Source organism: Sardina pilchardus, chromosome 16 (assembly GCF_963854185.1).
Source record: "Sardina pilchardus chromosome 16, fSarPil1.1, whole genome shotgun sequence".
Classification (NCBI taxonomy): domain Eukaryota; kingdom Metazoa; phylum Chordata; class Actinopteri; order Clupeiformes; family Clupeidae; genus Sardina; species Sardina pilchardus.
Window position 1 is genome coordinate 22,320,115 of NC_085009.1, and position 21,973 is coordinate 22,342,087.

Here is a 21,973-nt window from a genome sequence, read left to right on the forward strand (position 1 = left end):
CAGAATCTGGTTTGGTTCTTACCAGGGCGATTATCTCCTGAAATATCCGAGTTTAGTGCTGGCCCGTTGGTTCGCCTATTCCACTGTAGCTCCAAGCTGTTAAGTTTCGATTTCATGTTTACAACACTCTTCGTGTCACGGTAAAATGTAATTTTTGCTACATAGCTTATTTATTGCGTGGGTGATTGAGTTTCCGTAGGTATCCGCTGCCTTAGTTTGTATAGAAATGAAGTGACACATACAACAAGAGGGGAACATGGACGTGCAGCAGCAGGCAGTTGGTTTCGTTTCAGCACTGACTCGCGGTCACCAGCTTTCGAAAGGGTCGCGCGCGGTGGGGAGGGGGAGGAGGAAGAGGAGTAAGACGTTAGATTGACGAACGAGCTGTGAAATGATGGTATGGGGTGAGGAATGCTATTGGCTGGAGTTTTTCGAGCCCTGCCCGTTCCGCAGATGATTGACGTGTTTAATTTCCATTTCAGTGCTTCCAACTCAGTGGCTATAAATTGGTTAGGAATAGGATTTCAAGTGATTTTGCAAAAATGGCCAACAAAGCTAATCCCATACCCTACCTTTAAGTTGTACTATTATGCTTGTACTATTTGGTAACAATGCTCATTGTGTGTGCATATTTGTCATTTTTGGTTCAAATGGGACCCATGACAACACAAGTGGGATGATGCAGGAAGACAACACCACAGCCTCTTTCTATCCACTGCTATAGGGAATGCCACAACTCCTTCCAATAAAGATGTATGAGTGTCTGACAATCAAAACATAGCCTAGTGAAGTTATAGGCTATAATAATATTGGTGTCAGAGAATAAAATGTGCAGTGGTGTAACGTGATGAAGAATTAAATGGTTATTCTTTACTTGACGGTATGTTAGTAGGCCTACATAAGACATTGTCATGAATGTGTCATAAACATTATAAACAAGTCTAAATTATTTATGACATAATGCTTCTGTCATTAAGTGTCATTCAGGTTGTGTCATGACAAGTTAGGGTTATGAGGTTAGTGTTCGGGTTCATGTGTCATGTCTCTCTTCTCGCAAGCTTTTAATTAGGTAGGCTATAGGCTTTTAAGGCCATTTTGTTTTATTGTTATCATTAGCCTATTTAATATTTATCTTTTCATTATTATTTATTATGATTGATAATTACTTTTGTTTATTTTCATTCACTTTTATTCAGTTGTTATTGTATCCTAGGTCCTATATAAATATATGTTTATCTATTTTATATTGGTTGTTTGGTCATGCCATGTTTGTTGTGTTATTCCCTTTCCTTTGGAGCCCTAGGACATTGGGTCTTGTCACGTGAATCTAGAAAACCTAGATCTAGAACGTCTAGAATTCTAGTTCTACGAGATTGACTGAGATTAACGGTTACCATGACAACATCATTGATATATGCTACCATGATGACAAGAAGATTGATGCTAACATTAGAATTCTAAACAGAGAGGGCTGAAGCGTTAGTAATCAAGAATATTTAGGTAAACTAAAACAAGAGTATTTTTGGTAGAATTACATTAGAAGTAAGGTAGCCTACTCACGTTACGTGGCTAACAGGACAACGCTCGCTGATACAAGTGGTGAAAGTGATCTTGGACGGCAGGTAGATATGCTAGCCTGACGACAAAGAACTGATGCACGAATCTAGCATTAAGTTAACGTTAATTTCATGTTATCGATACCTTTGAAGGTCAGATCCATCTTTGCTTTAACGACCCTTCAAAGCCAACCTCACGTATTCTCTAACTTAGACTGGTTGATTCAATAACTTGAACAAGCTGATTTTAACCAGTTTTATTTGTTCATTTTCTGTGGCCCAACTGCATCAACGTAAGTGGCTAATGTTAAGCATGATTCTTCCATGAATTAGCTAGCTGCTAGCCGACTCCGAACTTCTCATGACTAGCTCTCCTGCACAATGCTACCAGAGGCGAAATTTAACTTGTGTGGAAACCCACCGTGAATCCTTACGGACTAGCTGCTACGTTTAGGTTATTAAGGGACCACAATGTGCACCAGTCATGCTGTTAAATTAAGATATGGATGGTTCCCCCCCTCGTGAGGGGTAGCCAGCCAGCCAGCCCTAGCTGCTACTCGCGGCGTCTTAAAAGTAATGAACACGTCTTACAGTTTAATATTTAATTAAGTAAGGTCTTGAATTTCAATCACAAGATCTTATTTTTTCCTTTGTTAGAATTAGAGGATAGCTTTACCGTAAGAGACCACGACATTGTAGGCCTAGATCTCAAAGGGAAAATATGTGTCTCTTCAGAAAATAAACACTGTCGCTTTTATTTTGAAACTAGTCAGGGGGCCAAAACTGATATTAAAACTTTGTCTGACACTTTTTGGTACAAGCATACAACCTATCCAGTATTGATATTTAACCCCTCAACATGAGTTCTAGACAGGTTGTCAGCTTAGAAAATGTTATTTTGTCCATTTTAACACTATATTCTTAAAAATGGAAAAAGCGGATTTTCCCCCCAAAGTGCTTCCTTTGTCTTCCATGTTACCTACTGTAATTCTGGGCAAATGTGCAATATAATCCAACTTGTGTGCAAGCATGATCATTAAAAAATAATGATCAATAAATACCACAAGAGTATCACACCACAAGGGCCACTGTTGTGTCAGGGGGCCAATTCTGAAAAGGGCTTCCGTTAAGACTTTTGCAGAAGCTGTCAGTGTCACCCTATTTTTTTTGTTTTGTTAGGAGACACAAATAGGTAAGATATCAGGGTGGTTGTGAAGACGAAGTTAAAAGCTTGTAGGGAGAGACATGCAATGCTGCACAAGTTATAATATTTAAATGTTACAGTGAAAATGTAGAACTGTAGATGGTGGTGTATAGTGCTATTTAACTTCATTAATATACCAGGCTGTGACACAAATTATATTTAATGGACATATTACTATAGTTATTCATTCAATCCAAACATAACTGCTCTCTCACTTCTTTAGGGTTAGGGGTTAGTAACTAGTTAGCAATAACAACTTTGTTATAGTCGTATGGCAAAGGTATGTTTTTCCCCTGTAAAACCCGGGAAGTTAACTGAACTCAAATTATTTGAGTATACTGTAAAGCCTGGGAAGCTAACTTATCTGAAATTATTTGAGTAAACCGGATGCCTTGACATTTGAGTTTGGCAACTCATTTAATTTGAGTGTAAATAAGTCATTCAACTGGAGTTATTAGTATATTGTACAGTATGTATTGCATTTTGTGTTGGGATAACTTAAAGGAGTCAAGTAAACTACACTAATTTTATTCACCTAATAACAACTTGAGTGAATTGTCATGACAAGTAAGAATTATGTAGGCCTACACACGAAAAAATGCAATGTACTCAATGTGTGAGCTATCATTTTCTATGGATTATGGGTAAATGCTTCTTTGATTTTTTGAAAGTATTTGTTCTCTTAGCTGTTAATTGTGGCTTCTTACTGTTTACCAGGTGATGGGCAAAAATATTGTGTTGATGATTTTCAGAATATGGTCAGATATACCATTAAGGAGAAGCCCATTCTCAAAATATAAAGAACATTTTGAAGTTCACTTTTTCTTGGCCTAATGCAAAGTTGATTGCGTTTCCCAATTTGACTGACCTATAGTCACTTGAAAGTATCATAAAGTTGAGTATCCCAATGGTGTGATTGAGCCTCCTATTGTCTGTCTGTATTGTCTCTTGGGGAGATACAGACACATTATGCATGTTTACATTGAGTAACTATATTACTAGTCAGGGAGCCATGGGGTCAGACCTGGCTTTGTCGGTTAAAGTTTTTTTTTTTGCAGAATCTAGTAGACTAGGGGTACCTCATTAAGATTTAAGAGGGTGCCCGGTGATATCCCTTGGGCAATTTCGTATATTAAGCCTTTCTTGTCCAATGTGTTGACTATAAGGCGGATATACTACAGGTGAATAGGGTAAAAAAATTAACAAGCAGATATCACTATGAAACTTCACCAGTTGATTACTTAGATCAATATGAAAAATAAATGTATTACAAGTTTTCTGAAATTTAATGTTTGAATATGCAAATTAGGTATGCTGTAATTAAATATGCGCTGATTTGCATAAACGTAAAAAGATCAAATCTGAACATTGGATAAAGCCAGTTTCATTTTTTTTCTTTTCATTTTGTTGACATAAGAGATGAAAAGTATTTTAGAGAGGGAATTATGGATATCTCATTTAGTTATTCAGTGAATCAGAAAATACTATACCAGCCTTTAAAAAATCCATTTTCGCCATGTTTTTTGGAATAAAATGTCATGTAAATCAGGCTAAGAATAATATATCAGCAAACCCCTCTGCAAAAACCTTCTAAACATGGTTAGGTATAAGACTGAAAAGTTTGGTGTATGTAGATGCTTGTGAAGTGGAGATTTTGTTCTCCGAGTGAGAGAGGAAACTCATCCATATCCGCCTATTCAACACATTGGACAAGAAAGGCTTAATATACTAAATTGCCCAAGGGATATCACCGGGCACCCTCTTAAATCTTAAAGAGGTACACCTACTCTATAGATTCAGCAAAAAAAAAAAAACTTTAACCGACAAAAGTGAAGTGTTCCTTTAAGGTTCTCGTGAGCTTTTGGCAGACCAGACCAGTCACTAAGCCATGGGGTCAGGTTGCAACCAACCCAGGTCAGACCTGGTTTTGTTGGTTAAAGTTTTTTTTTTTGCTGAATCTAGTAGAGTAGGTGTACCTCTTTAAGATTTAAGAGGGTGCCCGGTGATATCCCTTGGGCAATTTTGTATATTAAGCCTTTCTTGTCCAATGTGTTGAATATAAGGCGGATATGGATGAGTTTCCTCTCTCACTCGGAGAACAAAATCTCCACTTCACAAGCATCTACATACACCAAACTTTTCAGTCTTATACCTAACCATGTTTAGAAGGATTTTGCAGAGGGGTTTGTTGATATATGATTCTTAGCCTGATTTACATGACATTTTATTCCAAAAAACATGGCGAAAATTGATTTTTTAAAGGCTGGTATAGTATTTTCTGATTTACTGAATAACTAAATGAGATATCCATAATTCCCTCTCTAAAATACTTTTCATCTCTTATGTCAACAAAATGAAAAGAAAAAAATTTAAGCTGGCTTTGTCCAATGTTCAGATTTGATATTTTTACGTTTATGCAAATCAGCGCATATTTAATTACATCAGACCTAATTTGCATATTCAAACATTCAATTTCAGAAAACTTGTAATACATTTATTTTTCATATTGATCTAAGTAATCAACTGGTGAAGTTTCATAGTGATATCTGCTTGTTAATTTTTTTACCCTATTCACCTGTAGTATATCCGCCTTATAGTCAACACATTGGACAAGAAAGGCTTAATATATGAAATTGCCCAAGGGATATCACCGGGCACCCTCTTAAATCTTAAAGAGGTACCCCTAGTCTACTAGATTCTGCAAAAAAAAAAACTTTAACCGACAAAGCCAGGTTCACCTAAATTATGGCATTTGGCTCCCGGACTATACCCCTTATGGACAGGATATGAGCTTCAGGAGTAAAGATTTCAGGATTTTTTTTATAGGCTTAAATGTCTATTAAATGAGTAGGATTACTGCAGAATGATGGTAGTGAAACATAATATTTATCACCATGGCAGTACTGGCCATCATGATATACTGTATCTTCAGATTATCATTACGTCTGTCAGAAGCATTACAAGTGATCTAAGATTTTAAAATCAGCCCACAGGCCAAGTCTGTTGTGGATAGTCATCTGCTTGATGGTGTGTGGTGTCAATGTAAATAACACAATAACATAACAGCTATAGTATAGCCGTAAATATAGTTTAACTATTGCATTTAAGATTCAATTTCAGTCAAGATTAATATGTGATAATGTGTTAAGAATACTATGGACAGTGACATTCTGGGAAATGTAATGTGTGGTCAGCCATTTCTTATTGTGAATATACTTCTTGCCATGATTACTTAATTGAAATGAGTGGCATATACAGTCATGGCTGAAAGTGTTGGCACCCAATGCAATGAATAATGTATCATGAATAAATAAATGTTCTTCCTTTAAAGACTGGGGTCATACGTATTGGCACCCCTATGTTAACCCTATGTTCTCAACTCCCATAGAGGCAGGCAGATTTTTATTTTTAAAGGCCACTTATTTCATGGATCCAGGATACTATGCATCCTGATAAAGTTCCATTGGTCTTTAGAACTAAAATTGCCCCACATCATCACACACCCTTCACCATACCTAGAGATTGGCATGGTGTTTTGTTCAGTTTTGTTCAGTTAGCCTATTAGCCTGTTTGATGCTCATTGAGCTCAATGCAAATCAAACCAGCTAATATGCCAACTGAACAAAACACCATGCCAATCTCTAGTTATGGTGAAGGGTGTGTGATGATGTGGGGCTATTTTAGTTCCAAAGGTAAAGGGAACTTTATCAGGATGCATCAGGATCTGGATCCATGAAATAAGTGACCTTTAAAAATCTGCCTGCCCCTATGTTAACCCTTTGTGTTAAATTCCCATAGGGTTACATAGGGGTGCCAATACATGTATTTATTTATGATATATTATTCATTCACATAGAAAGTTGGTGTCCTTAAAGGTTGGATATGTTCTACTTTTATTACTTAAGGCATTAAGATCAATCTCCAAAAGATGATTTTATATTCCTCTTTTTAATCAACTTTAACATGGGTGCCAACACTTTGAGCCATGACTGTATTTTACTCAAGTTGAAATTAGGCGAATAAAATGAGTAGTAGTTTACTTGACTCCTTAAAGTTATCCCAACACAAACTACACACATAGAAATAACTCAGCTGAATGACTTATATACACTTAAGTTAACTTCCCGGGTTTTACAGTGCAGCCAAGCAGTGGTGCTCAGGTAGGCAGCCAACAGAAGGTACCCAGGGACCATGTCCATGTGCTCAATCTGAGTCCTGGTCAGGGACATCGACACTGCCTGGTACTGCACTGACTTCCACTTTCCTCACATCCACATATCGTCAACTCCAAGCACCTGACCTGTACTCACCAAGCTCCAAGCACCTGACCTCTGTGGTTAAAAGCTGGGGGGAAAGCATGCCATCCTTCATGTGCCTTCTTCTGTTGGCTGCCTATACCCGAGCACCACTGCTTGGATGGGGAAAAATGCCTTTGCCATACGACTATTACAAAGTTATTACTACTAACTAGTTACTAACCTCTAATCCTAAAGAACTGAGAGAGCAGTTATGTTTGGGTAGAATTGATAACTATAGTGATATGTCCATTAAACACATTTTGTCACAACCTGGTACATTAATGAAGTCAAATAGCACCATAGACCACCATCTACAGTTCTACATTTTCGCCATAACATTAAAGTATTACAACATGTGCAGCAGTGCACTGTCTCTCCCTACAAGCTTTAAACTTGGCTTGACTCATTCCCATAGATAGGGGTACTGATTGATAGAGGTTTTGGAATGCTATGTTATGTTTCCAATCTGATATTCACTTTGAAAACTGGTTCTCTTTAGGCGGAGATTGTTTTTCTCATGTTCTAGGTCTGTTGTCTCTTATACTGTACAATAATGTTAATTCTGACACTTCAGCAGACATCCCACGAGTGTTAGCTTTCATTCCATACCATTTTTATCTATATGGTCCTTGTGGTTGAGATATTCAACATTTATCGTTGGCATGTCATGTTGAGCAGGAAACCAAAAAATTGACCTGAAATTGCTTGCACAAGTCAAAAAAAAAAAAATTGCTTGACAACCACCATAATATCTTACCTATGGGTGTCTTCTAACTAAAAAAATAGGTTGACCGCTTGTACCAAAACATGTCCGCAAAAGTCTTAACGGAAGCCCTTTTCAGAATTGGCCCCCTGACTAAACTGATGTTCACGGTTCTCATCCCTCAGTTCATTCACTTTACTGTGTCATTCACGGAATTAAAGTGTGTGCAAGCACATTTGCATCTGAAATGTCAGCCTGGATAGACCGCTTCAATGTAGGTAGGCTAATCAAAGATTGTTCAGGCGGAGTAGTTAGCCTAGCTCATGTCGATGGGCGCGAGGTGGGGGTCCTCGTTCCACCTTTCAGAAAAATAACCTTGCCGCTCTTTCAAGCATGCTATTAACATTTATTCATTATTATGTGGAAATCACACACACACGCTTCTCTCATTAAGTTAGGCCAAAGATCATTAAGGGGCGGAGCAAGATACTTCATGAGAAGCCACTTCCTGGAACCCGAATCGCAAGGGGGGGGTCAAAATCCCCCTTTATGCAGAGCAGAGGCAGCAACTGTTCCATTGAAGTCTATGGACATAGATCAGAATTTCAACTATATGCTAAAATCTCCATTCTCTTGAGTTAGGAATGTGAATTTTGGGCACGGTTTCATGACCCTCAACCCCTTCTGACCACTTCAGGTACCTTTTTAGCATTTTTGAGCATTCCCGTCTGGAGAAAATCGACTTTATATCAGGTGTGCCCCTCTTGTTTATTCTGCTTATGTTGGCCGGTTGCTACGTACGCTCTACCTTGACAACACATTAGCCAGCTGAACCAAATCCTGATTTGTGCTTGGCGCTGGGGTAACTTAATGAGAGCAGCGACATATTTCCATTATTCCATTGATGTTTTTATTCAATTCCTTGAAATGTATGCTTTGTGTGTGTTACTTCCATATTAGAACTAATAAATGTAGAGGGCTTGAAAGAGCAGCAAGATTATTTTGGAACATCATCAAGCATTGATAATCGAGTGCTTGATTTTGTACACCTGTGGAAAGGGACCTGATGAAACCCATGAATACGTCTGACACGCAATGACGCGCCTCTTTATGCAGAGGAAGTGATCCCCGTTTTGCGCCCATAGACATGAACTACGACGACGTATCTTGCTACGCCTTAAGGATCTTTGGTTAGGCTACCCCAGCACCACCTGATCATCATCAGTTACATAGGAGGATTTGGTTCAGCTGGCAGGCAAATGTGTTGTCAAGGCAGAGTGTAGACTACAGTACTTAGCAACCGGCCAACAGCAGCAGAATAATAGCAGACGCACACCTGATATATATATATATATATATATATATATATGAAGTTATGAAGTTACAGGCTAACTGTTGTTGTTAACTCTGCGCAAGGCAGCTTTTAAACGTACATGTTTTATTCATTCACAGAATGAGTGGAGCAACACTGACCCTCCTGAACAACACGTTGGCATCTCCAGAATCTGTCATTGGCCACAGATTTGCCAGTTTCATCACGTTTGTGACTCAACAATATGGGACAGCATTACCATCAAAGTCCACGTTTGTGGCTGTGTTTGGAAGAAACGCCATCATACTCTCTGCGATCCTCCTCATTGGTCTGTTGATGGGCTTAGGATCTCTGGTGTGGGCTGTGATGTCATTGAGGAGACACCATCGTGAGGGAGGCCGAGTCTCCGCCATCGTCATCTCCCTCCTCCTCACGGACATCCTGGAGTGTTGCGTTATTCCGTTTGTGGTGACATCCCTGCTGAATGTGTGGGCGTGCTTAACTGGCATCAACTGCCTGGCTTCCTCCATGACCTTCGGCTATGCCAGGCAGTGTGGGTATTGCTTCCACCAGCTGGTGGCGCTGGAGGGCATCCTTTCATTCAGAAAGCCTGATGGCTCCAGTCAACTGTCAACTCCACCCTTCGCCATCTCATTCTCACTCGTTGTGTGGATTTGGGGCCTAGTTATGGTGATCCTCAGCACAGTGAACCCCGTCATCTCCTTTATAATGGGTCACGTCATTGGCTTTGTCACTTTTATTTTGGTATTAGTTTCGTCTGTCATCACGGTCATGAGCATGTGTGACATGGCCTCAAGCACGGAGAGAAGGCCAGGCGAGATAGTTCTCTGTGTAGCACTCTTCACGCTGTTTGTCCTGAACGGTCCGTTCATTGTATGGTATGCTCTGTTACAAAGCGGGGTCTTGTTGCTTAACCTGGGCTTCATCGCAACAGCAATCATTACTTTCAGGCTGGTCACTGACCCTTTGCTGTGTGCGCTTGTGTGCAGGAAGAGACAGAGTGGTGTGGTGACTGATGTTAAGACGAGCCACTCATCGGTGATAGTGATAGAGTGATTAGGTATTGTTTTACGTTTAATACATCCAATCCTGATTTTTACAAGCTTTATTTCATTCGAATGTTTCTGAATGAAAGTTCTTTTTAGTGTACTTGTTACATTTAGTTACATTGTTACATATCTACATTTGTTATTAAATGAATAGGCTACTGGTTAATTACAGATTGTGTCTGTTTTGATTATTTATTCATTAATTTATTTATTCAGTATGAAACTGTCAGTATCACTTGTGAATGTGTGTCCTGAACTTAAAGTTACGCTTTACCATATTTAGTAGTGCCAAAAGTACAGTAATTCACATTACATGCTGTAGTTGCCGTACATGTAGTGGTACCAGAATCTACATCACCTTACAGTAAGTGTTACCTGAATTCATTTCATTAAGGTGTCACACATACCAGCTCAATCATGGAAACATAAGCCACGCAGATGCAGTGTTGGGAAGGTTACTTTAGAAATATAATGTGTTACAGTTACAAGTTACCTTGTTACCTTTGGTGCAAAAGTTTGATTTTGATAATACTACATGTACACTATATTGCCAAAATTGTATTGGGTCACCTGCCTTGACCCCCATATGAACTTCAGTCACATCCTTTAATGCATATGGGTTTAGTATGACGTTAGTCCACCGCCCTTTACAGCTAGAACAGCTTGGATGACAGAGTTTTATGTGGATGAACTTGACTGGCCTGCACAGTCCTGACCTCAACTCAATAGAACACCTTTGGGATGAATTAAAGCGGAGACTGGGAGCCAGTCTCCTCGTCCAAGATCAGTGTGTGACCTCACAAATGCGCTTCTGAAAGAATGATCAAAAATGTCCAAAAACACACACCTAAACTTTGTGGAAAGCCTTCCCTGAAGAGTTGAAGCTATTCTAGCTGCAAAGGGTGGACTGATGTCATATTAAACCCTATAGATAAAGATGTGACGTAAGTTCATATCGGGGTCAAGGCAGGTGACCCAATACCTTTGGCAATATAGTGTTGGTTGCAGTGCTTCATTTTGCAGTTTGTGTGTGTGGTTTTGTGAATTGTTTTTTGTATTTTGATAAAGCCAGCCTAGTTTGCAAAACTGCTTTAAGCAATTGGAAAAAAAAATACTGTAATAGCCAGTCTAGTTGTAATATGAAGTGTTCTACTTGCTCATGATATGTTCTTCTTCTCATTTGCACTTTAGACAAAGATACAGACAAATACAAATAAGTAAAACCAAAACAAAACAAATGATAAAATAAATATAATATAGCCTACTATGAGTAGAATCTGTTTCGTCAGTCGACATGATTTACAGTACCTCTGTGGTTGGTTTAAACTGCTTATTTTAATACAGGAAGCTTCTGCAGGAAGAGGCAACTATAGGCTCAACCACAAGTGGTTTTCATAAGAAATAGATACTGTATCTGCAGTATATTCCTTGAATCCTTTGAAAGACATTTGAGAAGACAGTATTATGCATCTTAGTAGCAATATAATTATCATTATAGATCACAAACATGATGCATGCAGTATAGTCATTTTAAAACATTTGATTGTTAAGAACATTAGCATATCTAACATTTGATGCCTCGAGGTGTGACATCAAGCATTAAGCGATGCATTTCCTCGTTGTTGCTAACCTGACCTCATGTGTGCTTGTGTGATTTAACACGTCTGTTTATGAAGCAACCATTTTGTGAAGAACTATCTGAGGACAGATCATTTGGAGTTGCTTCACACCACTGCAGGACTGTTACCCAGAGGATCTGCTTAGTTGATCTGAACCTGATGCACAGTAAGTCCTAGCAATAAACCTAGGAGGACTGTGTGTCTGATGGCTGTCTCTTTTTGTGAACAGTGTGGAGCACAGTGCTTAAAACTAGTTAGTAACTGAGTTACTGCATTATAGTTACCAGGGAAAGGGGGGTAATTGATATATGGTGTGCGGGTATGTGTGTGTGTGTGTATGTGTATGTGTATGTATATATATGTGTGTGTGTGAAAGAGAGAGAGAGAGAGAAAGAGTGCACGTGTATATTGCAATATGTGTACCAAAAAAAATATGTGTTCTTGTTTTACTAAATAGTGCATAATTTGGCTGAATTATGGCCCCTTGTCTAATTTTTTTTTTTTGAGCATGTTTTAACCAGATGGATGCACTATAGCCTATTTACTAAAATGAGCACACTATTTACTTGAATAAGCGCACAATAGAAGCTTCTACATTTTATGCACATTCAGTCAAATGAGAGCATAATGCGTGCTCAATTGCTCTAGTGCTCAATTGTTCTATCTGTCAGTGCAAGCAGACAGTGATAGATAGATAGATAGATAGATAGATGGATGATAATTGTGGCATGTGTGTTTTGTAAAAAAAAAAAAAAAAAACATGCTTTTCTTCAGGAGGTATAAGGATTAAGGTATTTTCCAAAATGATATCCACAATTTTAATTAATTTTCATATGAAGAGCTTGGTTCCAAAAGGCTTTTTCTCCATTTTTTTTTTTAATATTAAAACGTAATGTACTTTAATTGTGTATTTCAGGTAATATTAATACAATTGCCATAGTGTTGTTTTTATTGAATAAAGGTAAATCAAACCGCAATACCCAATTTAGGTTCTACTGAACTACTTGGAAAAAAAGTGTACTTTTGGAATTGAATGTTTTGGAATCAGGAGGGTGAAAATATGTTTAGACACTGATGTGATACCTTCAGTGAAGTTTAAGTTTACTGTAAGCAAAACATTTTCATAGCATTCCTCACATAACTTTACCAGGGGTGATTGTGGAGGGTGGAAAGATCAGTAGACACTGCCGTGATACCTTCAGTGAAAAAAAAAAAAAAAATGTCTTTACATTTTCAGATTGAAAGCAACATCAGAAGCAGACGAAGGCTATGGATCCAACGAATGATATGTTTTCACGAATTATAATATTTCTTGTCTTTGGTATGTGTGCGGGTGTTCCTGCCGTATCCTGGTCACTCCGTTTGTTGTTTCTACATGTGCGTGGTGGCGGCAGAGTTTCCATCTTCATCATCTTCCTCCTCATCAGTGACATTTTGGAGCTTTTCCTCATTCCATCCATAGTGTCATTGCAAAGTACAATGACAATAAAGGCATTCAATTTAATTCAATTCAATTCATCAGATGTGTTTGATCCTTGTGGATCCACTGTCAACCCATTGTTATTTGCACTTACTGGGACAAGGTTGTGTGGTTTGTGTTTTCACCAGCTGGTGGCGCTAGAGAGCATTCTGTCTTTGAGACATCCTCACTGCCTCTCTCGCCTCTCCTCCCCATACTCCATTCCAATCTGTTTTACCATCTGGATCTGCACCTGGAGTTACTATATTTCTACATTCCTTCTAGTATGTATGGGTATTGTCCTGTTTGCAGGGGCTGTTATTGTAGCGGTCCTTACATGTGTGTTTACTGCTAAAGCATCATGTTCAAGTGCTGACCCAGAAACCACAAGTCACAAAGATAGAGGAACAAGACTATGTGTGCTTGCACTGGCAATGGTAACTCTTTTGGTTATGTATGCCCCATTCATTGTATACATGTATTCCTCAATGATAAGTAATCCAGGGAGATTTGTCCCTTTCATTACCTCCATGTTTGTCTGCATTATGAGTTTCCGGGTGGTTACAGACCCTCTGCTGTGTGTTCTGGTCTGTAAAGAGAACCCCCAAAGGCAAACAACTCAGACAGGCATCAAGCTCAACACTGTCCAGATATCAGATTGAGTTTACAGTTTTTCGATTTGCTTTATTGTGATGCATTTTCATATTTTTGATAATGAGAGACACTTCATGCAAATGCCAACACTTTGCTTAATACCATAATTTAGGTTGTTGACATTTTGCCGTCTTTCACATTTGTTTTAACAATATGTTACTGTAATGAACTTTTCATTAAAAAGAAATGCTGATACCAAAACAAACCTACTGTCCTAAATAACACCAAAATATTTCAAGGATTTTAAGTTATCACTATAATTCAAATATAGCCTATGTGTTTATTTTACATTAACTTCGTATAAAGTATGTAGTTCTTAATATTCTTCTGACAATAATTATGTAGCTTCATGTAGAGTTGTATATCATTTTATGGATGTATACTGGGTTCATGTAAGAGTTACCAACATCTTCTTTGCTGTAGTAATGAGAAAACTAACATGCTATAAAAAGAACATCTGGTTTCCTCTTACGTAGAAAAGAACTGCAGAGTAATTGGCCACAAACCGTCCAGAGATGAGAACTGTTCCACCCAAACTGACCTTGTTATTCCCTGTGTGTGTAGAGCTGTGAGATATTGGAATCCCTCTTTCTATTCTTACTGAAGTTCTAGAACTACCGAGTATTGAAGCCATAATCATGCTCAAGGCATATTCATACTTAACTATCAACAAAACGAGCAAATAAACAAAGTGAAGAATGCCTCCTTGATAATAATTACCAGATCTGTGCCTTTTCATGTACTGTAAACCATGGCCAGAGTAACACACACACACACACACACACACACACACACACACACACACGCACACACACACTAGAAGCATTGAGCACGCCAGGAGCACACATTAGGGGTAGTGAGTATGCACACACACACACACACACACACACACACACACACACACACACACACACACACACACACACACACACACACACACACACACACACACACACACACACACACACACACACACACACACACACACACACACACACACACACACACCTGTAGCTGCATTGCATTTCATTCAATCCATAACCAATGTCTGACATGTCTGGCCGATTTGTTCCATCCTACACTTTCAAGCTGTGTGGTTGTGGTTGCATGTTAAGTAGAGCATCATCCACATTGCTGAGAACCTTGTGGTCATAGCAACAAGCATTCTCTATAGAAAGAAACACCTCATTGAGAGTATGCAAAACAAATAATTAGATTAAACTGTGTGTAATAAAATCATAATCATTTGATTTAAAAATCAGATGGTGTTTACTGTTTACCAATACTTGTTTACCCCTGTGGCCGGTTTAAACGTCTTCGAACACAGCCAGCTGCTGCAGGTGGGAAACAGCATTGGAGGCTAGTAAGTCTATAACCAACCACAGGTGGTTTCCTGCCATCAGAAATAGATACCTGCAGTATATTCCTTTGAGAGACATTTGAGAAGCCAATACTGCATCTTAACAACAATATAGTTATAATTACAGATCACAAACATGATAAATGCAGTATAGTTATATTAAACATGTTATTTGATTATTGAGAACAATACAGCATATCATACATTTTAGCAAATAGTCTCAAGATGTGACATCATCATGTGACACATTTCCTCGTTGCTGCTAACCTGACCTCATATGTACTGTACTTGTCTGATTTATTAGCACGTCTGTTTATGAAGCCACCATTTTGTGAAGAACATACTGTACCTGCGGAGAGGTCATATGGACACGAAGGGGACCATCTTTACTTTAGGTGATAACTTACTGAGCTGACCACTGCAGGACTGTTACCCAGAGGCTCTGCTGAACTTATCTGTACCTGATGCACAGTAAGGCATTTTAACCATGTATAAAGTTCAGGAGGTTTGCCTGTCTGATGATAATCCGACAACCAACCTTTATTTTGAAGAATATATAAACGATATGAATAAAATACATTTGTACATTTGAGGTGACGTCTGAAGTGAGACTATAATCAGTTATTAGCATTACAGTAATCTGAAGTACGTTTGTTGAAAGCTTCTTTTGAGGGTGACTAAACATGAAGTGTTACCATGGTAAGTATTACACTGATACGGAATGTTCAATATCTTCTGTTTAACTTCATGGTATATATACTGTATATTATATATATTATATTTAAATATTTAATATAAATTAGTGCAAGCTTATATAGTCAACCATGGAATCACTAACAGATGATGGGTGAATTAAATGTGTTTTTCAAATGGCGATGGCTACTTTATGTTTTCCAGTGATTGACCAGTGATGGGGGCAGACAAAACCAGACTGTCGCTTCACTCCATTATTGGGCTGCAGGCGGGCCTGTGCGCCCTGGTTTGGGCCGGACGCGCTCTGCTCCTGCATCGCCATGGCGGCGGTCAGGTCTCCAAGCGTATGGTCTCCCTCCTCCTTAGCGACGCCTTGGAGATTCTCCTCATGCCCGTCGTGGTGGCCTCTCTACTGCATGATGGTCTGTGTTCTGCGGACGGCTTCAGTTGCTTTACACTCAGTTGCCTCCTGGGAGCCACCAGACTCTGGGGTTTATGCTTCCACCAGCTGGTGGCACTAGAGGGATTGTTCTTCGATATATGCCCGTGTTCATGGTTTGCTACGCTTTACACTGTCTTCATTTTTTACCTTTGGTGTGTATTCATTTTCATATTTGGAATAATTTCAGTGGCTTCCACTGTACTCATTCTTCTGCTCTGTACTGGCTTCATTGTTCAAGTGGCAGTTATGTCTGTGCACTTTAAAACACCATGCTCACGTGTCCCACCCTCACCTGTTCCCAACAGACTAAGCTTAAGTGTGCTCGTTGTAGCCATTTTCACACTTGGGTTCCTCTATGGTCCCTTCACTGCATGGATGGTATGGTTTGTCTCGTCACATGGCCTGATGGCTCCAGTCGATTTCAGTGACTTCTCTCCTTTCGGTTCAATGTTTGCCTGCCTGATGAGTTTTCGTATAGTTGCGGATTCTCTGCTGTGTATGTTAGTTTGCAGGGAGATTGCCAAAAGGAAACCAACACAGCCAGACGAAAAAGAAAGACATCACAGTTACACTAGCCTAGAAATCTAGACGCACCCTAGCGGCCAAAAATATTTTTGCCTAGCGGGATGGTCTAGGGTCGCACTGTTGAGGCCAAGCCTGCGCTAGGCTCGAGTTCAGCCTAGCCAATCAGAACGCTCTATCTGTGTACGGAGTCCTTGAGCCCGCCTTAGCTCACCTTCGGCTTCCGATAAGACGCCAGGGGGCTGGACCATGTGTCTATAGACCTCTGAAGTTCGCCTACAAAAAGGATCCAAAGCTGCCATCTTTGCCCATATAAGGAGATCCGGGAGTTAATTGAAGCTAACTGCCTATGGCAAGTTGCATGGTAAGTTAGCTCTGGGGTAGCAAAGATCAAAGTGTGCCGTCTTCACCTACCGAAGATCACAGTATCCACTAGAGCAGGGGTCGGCAATTAAGTTTGGCCTCGGGCGAGATATTTTCCAAGCCATTACAAAGCGGGCCACAAGTTCACAACCAAAACAATGGCTAATTTAATTGATTAATATCGGAGGAGGTAGGCGCTCTTGAAATGTCAGACCAGAGACATTCAAGCAGGCTGATGTAGGTTAAATTCGTCGACTGGTCATTGGGGGCGCTATTATATGCCTGTGTGTTTAAAAAAAAAAAAAAAATTCCACGCATTGCTGTTAGCTGTCAAAAAATGGCACTATCAAAAAATCTGAAGAGAAAAGTTAACAGCGAAAACAGGATCTTTAATGATGAATGGACAGAGAACTATGCCTTCATCCTCCCTAATTTTATTAATGCAAAGCCCACATGCCTGATCTGTAACAACTAACGAGGGTGTCTCTGCATGCAAAGAGTAGCCTACAAGACGGCACCACGAAACTAAGCATGCTAATTTAAAGGTTGCGTTCCTAAATAACACGCACGCTATGTTTGAAACTCGTGTTTTACTTTTCACAGTTATATGTGCGTACATTGCCTGTTTGATGTCAGGCCTGTTTAAAAGAAGTCGTGTTTTAATTATCACCATAAGCCTATGTCCGTTGTTTGAATGACAACATGTGTTTTAGGGACTAGCTTGGAATTTGAGAACCACTAGAGTTTAACAGGTGCGATAATTGAAAATCCCCATGTTATTTTCCCATAGAAAAAATCTTAAGATACCGGATCTCCTTATTTGGGCAAAGATGGTGGCTTTTTTGTAGGCGAACTTCAGAGGTCTATTGTGTTTAAGGAAGAGTCAAAACACACAGAATCCGTGTAACACTTTTATTCAACTTCTCCACACACATTACAACGCAAGCGCGTCCAATTAACCTCACACAGCTATTCCCATAATCCCCCAACACTGCCAGCTTCACTACTTCATACTAGTAGCCCCCTTACTTTTAATAACAGTGTGCAAATATATTATCCCAGTTAGTTATGTGTACACAACAGCGTCCTCATTCGACGAGTTGGGTTTGAGACCGTATCGCACAACCATAGAGAAAAACAAAAGATGGATGAGGCTAATGAAGCGCGCTCGTTTGAATTGGCTTGGGAAGAGTTAGACTTGGGCTTTTCTTTGAAGTTTGAGCAGAAAGAAGCACTCAAGTCATTCGTTTTAAAGAAGGATGTATTTGCCGTTTTGCCGACTGGCTACGATTGGTCACAAATGCTGGCCTATTACGTGCAGAGGCCGTTTGAAAGACAACTGTTCATCCGTTTGTTTTGCTGATGTTTTAGTTTTGTTATTTGTTTTGTTTTGAGTACAATTCTGTGCAGATTGTTGGGGGTCAGTGTCAGTGCTGAAGCCTGATGTGTTATGCTCACGTCTGTGCTGTGTGTGATGTGATATGATGCATGTGTGTGTGTGTGTGTGTGTGTGTGTGTATGTGATGTACGTTGTGCTATTTTCTATTTTTCGGACACAGAAAAATATTTCATTTGTAACCGAGCTAGCTAGCTAACGTTAGCACAGTGACAAGGCTTGATCGTGCAGCTTTACTCTCTGAGACAATGACAGATTGACTTATAAGTCGGTACAAAATAACAGTCAGTACAAAATAAAAGCAAAGCAAATGGGCACTACTGAGCTCAAACAGCTTCAGCCAACAGGTATAGTAGGCAGCTACAGCGCTACACCCTGGTGGCATCTTTAAAATCATGATCACAGAGTGTAGCACTGTAGCTGCCTGGATGGAAGTCATGTTTGTTTATGTTTATGTTTTGTTTAAGGTTATGTTTCTTAGCAGACACTTTTGCTCAAAGTAACTTATTAATATTGGCTTCAATGCATTGGCAAAAAATGCAAACATTTTTTACCTATTTTATAGAGCAGTTGGCTAATGACTTGAGTTATCCTGGTAGTAGCGCAAAGCAAGGCAGCCACAAAGCTATGCTATGGGGGCAGAATGTTGACTGTGTTTGTGCCTCTTAACAGACTCGAGATATAATTACAAGTGCTACGTGTAACATGAACATTATCCTAACTAAACACCATATGTTTGATTCCCAACTTGGGATAATGTTCATGTTACACATAGCACTTGTAATTATATCTCGAGTTATTAATACACTTATGTGTATTACATGTCATATGTGTCTTACTTGGGAGGACCCTGAACTCTCTTCTTTTCTTGGGAGGCTACAACGTAGGCTACAACATGTTGGAGTTATGGAAACTTATATGTTAGAGGAAGTTATGGTTTTGTAGACTGTATAGTATGTTTACATTGGAATAGATCAATAATATTGATGTAGTTGTGGCTCTGTAGCTTAAATCTAAATGTTAATGCTAATAGCCTAAATGTTATTCCACTGCTCTAAGTTTTTGGACAAATGCGTCTGCCAAATGAATAAATGTGAATATAAGTGGTCCTAATATGGCTATGGCTATGGCTATGGCTATGGTTATTTAGCAGACGCCTTTGTCCAAAGCGACATACAAATAAATAACAATACAAATTAAATTAACAGTGAACAATTACAAACTAGGGAGAATAGTAATATTATCAGTAGAACAATAATTTTTAGCACTAACCTAATGAGAAATAAAACAGTGAAATGAGAATAGCAATCAAATAAGTCACTCAGTTAATTATATATGATAATAATAACTAAAGCATGGTATGGCTAAATTTAAGGACAATAGCAAAATAAATTTCAAATTCTATCAATAGACAAATTATAACAAAACAATACTATTATACAAGCCATAACACATCACAAACTCAAAGGACTAAGTGCATATTAAATAAATATGCCTTAAGACCCCTCTTAAAAGATCCAAAGCTGTTGCTGGAACGGAGAGCACTGGGCAACTCATTCCACCAACATGGAACCACTGAAGAATAGGATCTACAATTTGACCTAGCATGTATGGTTGGTCGACATAACAGACGCTCCTCAGAAGATCGCAATGGGCGGTTGGGAATGTACATCGTGATTAAAGAACTGAAGTAGCTGGGAGCAGATCCAGTCAGTGTCCTATAGGCCAGAGTGAGAGATTTAAATTTAATTCTGGCTACTATAGGGAGCCAGTGGAGAGTATCTGAGAGGTACTGTCTTCTCTTAATTTCAACTGGCACCCTAGTTGTCATACTTGTTTCTCTGTGTTAAAAACAATGATAAGCTCTGTTTTTTGTTTTTGTTAACCAAATGTAGGCCTACTTGTGAAGTTGTCATCACAACCCAAGTGCCATTTCTTAACAGTCAGCAGATTAGTCAGCAAAACAACAGGAAACTGGAGTTATGGACAATAAGCTACTTTACCCTGCAGTGAATTAATTTTAGGCGATAGTACTAGTCTAATTAAGATACATTTGCCCAAGACCAGCCTTAAAGAGAAGACTGACCAATGCGAGATAAACACGGACGTGACATAGTTCCCGCCATGGGTGATGGGAGACGGACAGATTGCAATGTGTTTTGGAATCGCGTTTGCCATATTTGAATTTTGAGACACAAAGAGCGTGACAAAGTGCTATGCAATAACGGGGGCGCTATTTATGCAAACCGGGCAAAACTTTTTGCCAAAAAATGTTCAACATGTTTTTAATATTTTTTAAAAAAAACATTTTCAAAAAACAATTAAAAAAAAAAAATAGAAAAATAATTAAATTCTACATTGAATTTTGAACATTAAATTGCAAAAGTAATTGACAATTAAATGATGAAACTTAAATTATTGAAAATTAAAATGCAAAATGAATTGCCATTTGAATTTTGAGACTAAAGTAGGCTACCATGGCAAAATGGAATGCAATTCAATCCATGTTTATTCAAATTTGTAACCAAAATAAATCAAATTGATTTGATGATTGCATTGTCACTTTGTATATTAAAATGCATTTTGAAAGAAAGTATTGCAAATTGTAATATTATTGCATAATGAATTAGCAATTGCATAATGTAATGTCTTTTAGAATTGCATATTGCAGAATGCATTCTCATTTGAATTTTGGAACTCATATGCTTCCATAGGTTGCAGACCCTCTGCTGTGTGTACTGGTCTGTAGGGAGAATTCATGGGAGACACTTCATGCACATGTCAACACTTTGCTAAATGCCATAATTTAGATTGTTGACATTTTGCCATCTTTCACAATTTTCTTGACAATATGTAACTGTAATGGACTTTCCATTAAAACAAATGTTACCAAAACATACTGTAGGCCTATCTACTGTCTTTTATAACACCACATTATTTAAAGTATTTCTAAGTTATCTATCACTAAAAGTTAAATATATATGTTTTTCTTAAAGGAACCATATGTAAGAAATGGATTTCAATTTCATAAAATGGCCCTGATATGTCACTAGACATTAAGAAATCATGCTCATTTCAAATTCTTACATCACTGACAACAGTAGTTCCGGCCAGGATATTGTCATTTTAAAAAGTGAAGTTGCAGCCCTCAACTGATGTTGATGTTTACTTATTGTGTGTTTTGGCCTGATGCGCTACGCTCCATGTACTAATACTCGGGGAGTGCAGTTCCAGTTTTGGCCAAAATCCAACATACGATTCCTTTAACGTCAACGTCAGTACGTATAAAGTATGTATAAATAGTTCTATATAGGCTATTCTT

General features: G+C 38.7%; 1 protein-coding gene across 1 annotated transcript; it reads left to right on the forward strand.

The window, feature by feature from the left end:
- The first annotated feature begins 1,464 nt into the window (after positions 1–1,464).
- On the forward strand, positions 1,465–10,233 carry LOC134060369 (uncharacterized). Its single transcript, XM_062517058.1, has 2 exons — positions 1,465–1,622; positions 9,214–10,233. The coding sequence occupies exon 2, from the start codon at positions 9,215–9,217 to the stop codon at positions 10,148–10,150; it is 936 nt and encodes a 311-aa protein (XP_062373042.1). The 5' UTR covers positions 1,465–1,622; position 9,214; the 3' UTR covers positions 10,151–10,233.
- Positions 10,234–21,973: the final 11,740 nt, after the last annotated feature.

Bases quoted from the DNA above. Each gene is read 5' to 3' on its own strand.
- LOC134060369 (XM_062517058.1), top strand. From the start codon at position 9,215: ATGAGTGGAGCAACACTGACCCTCCTGAACAACACGTTGGCATCTCCA.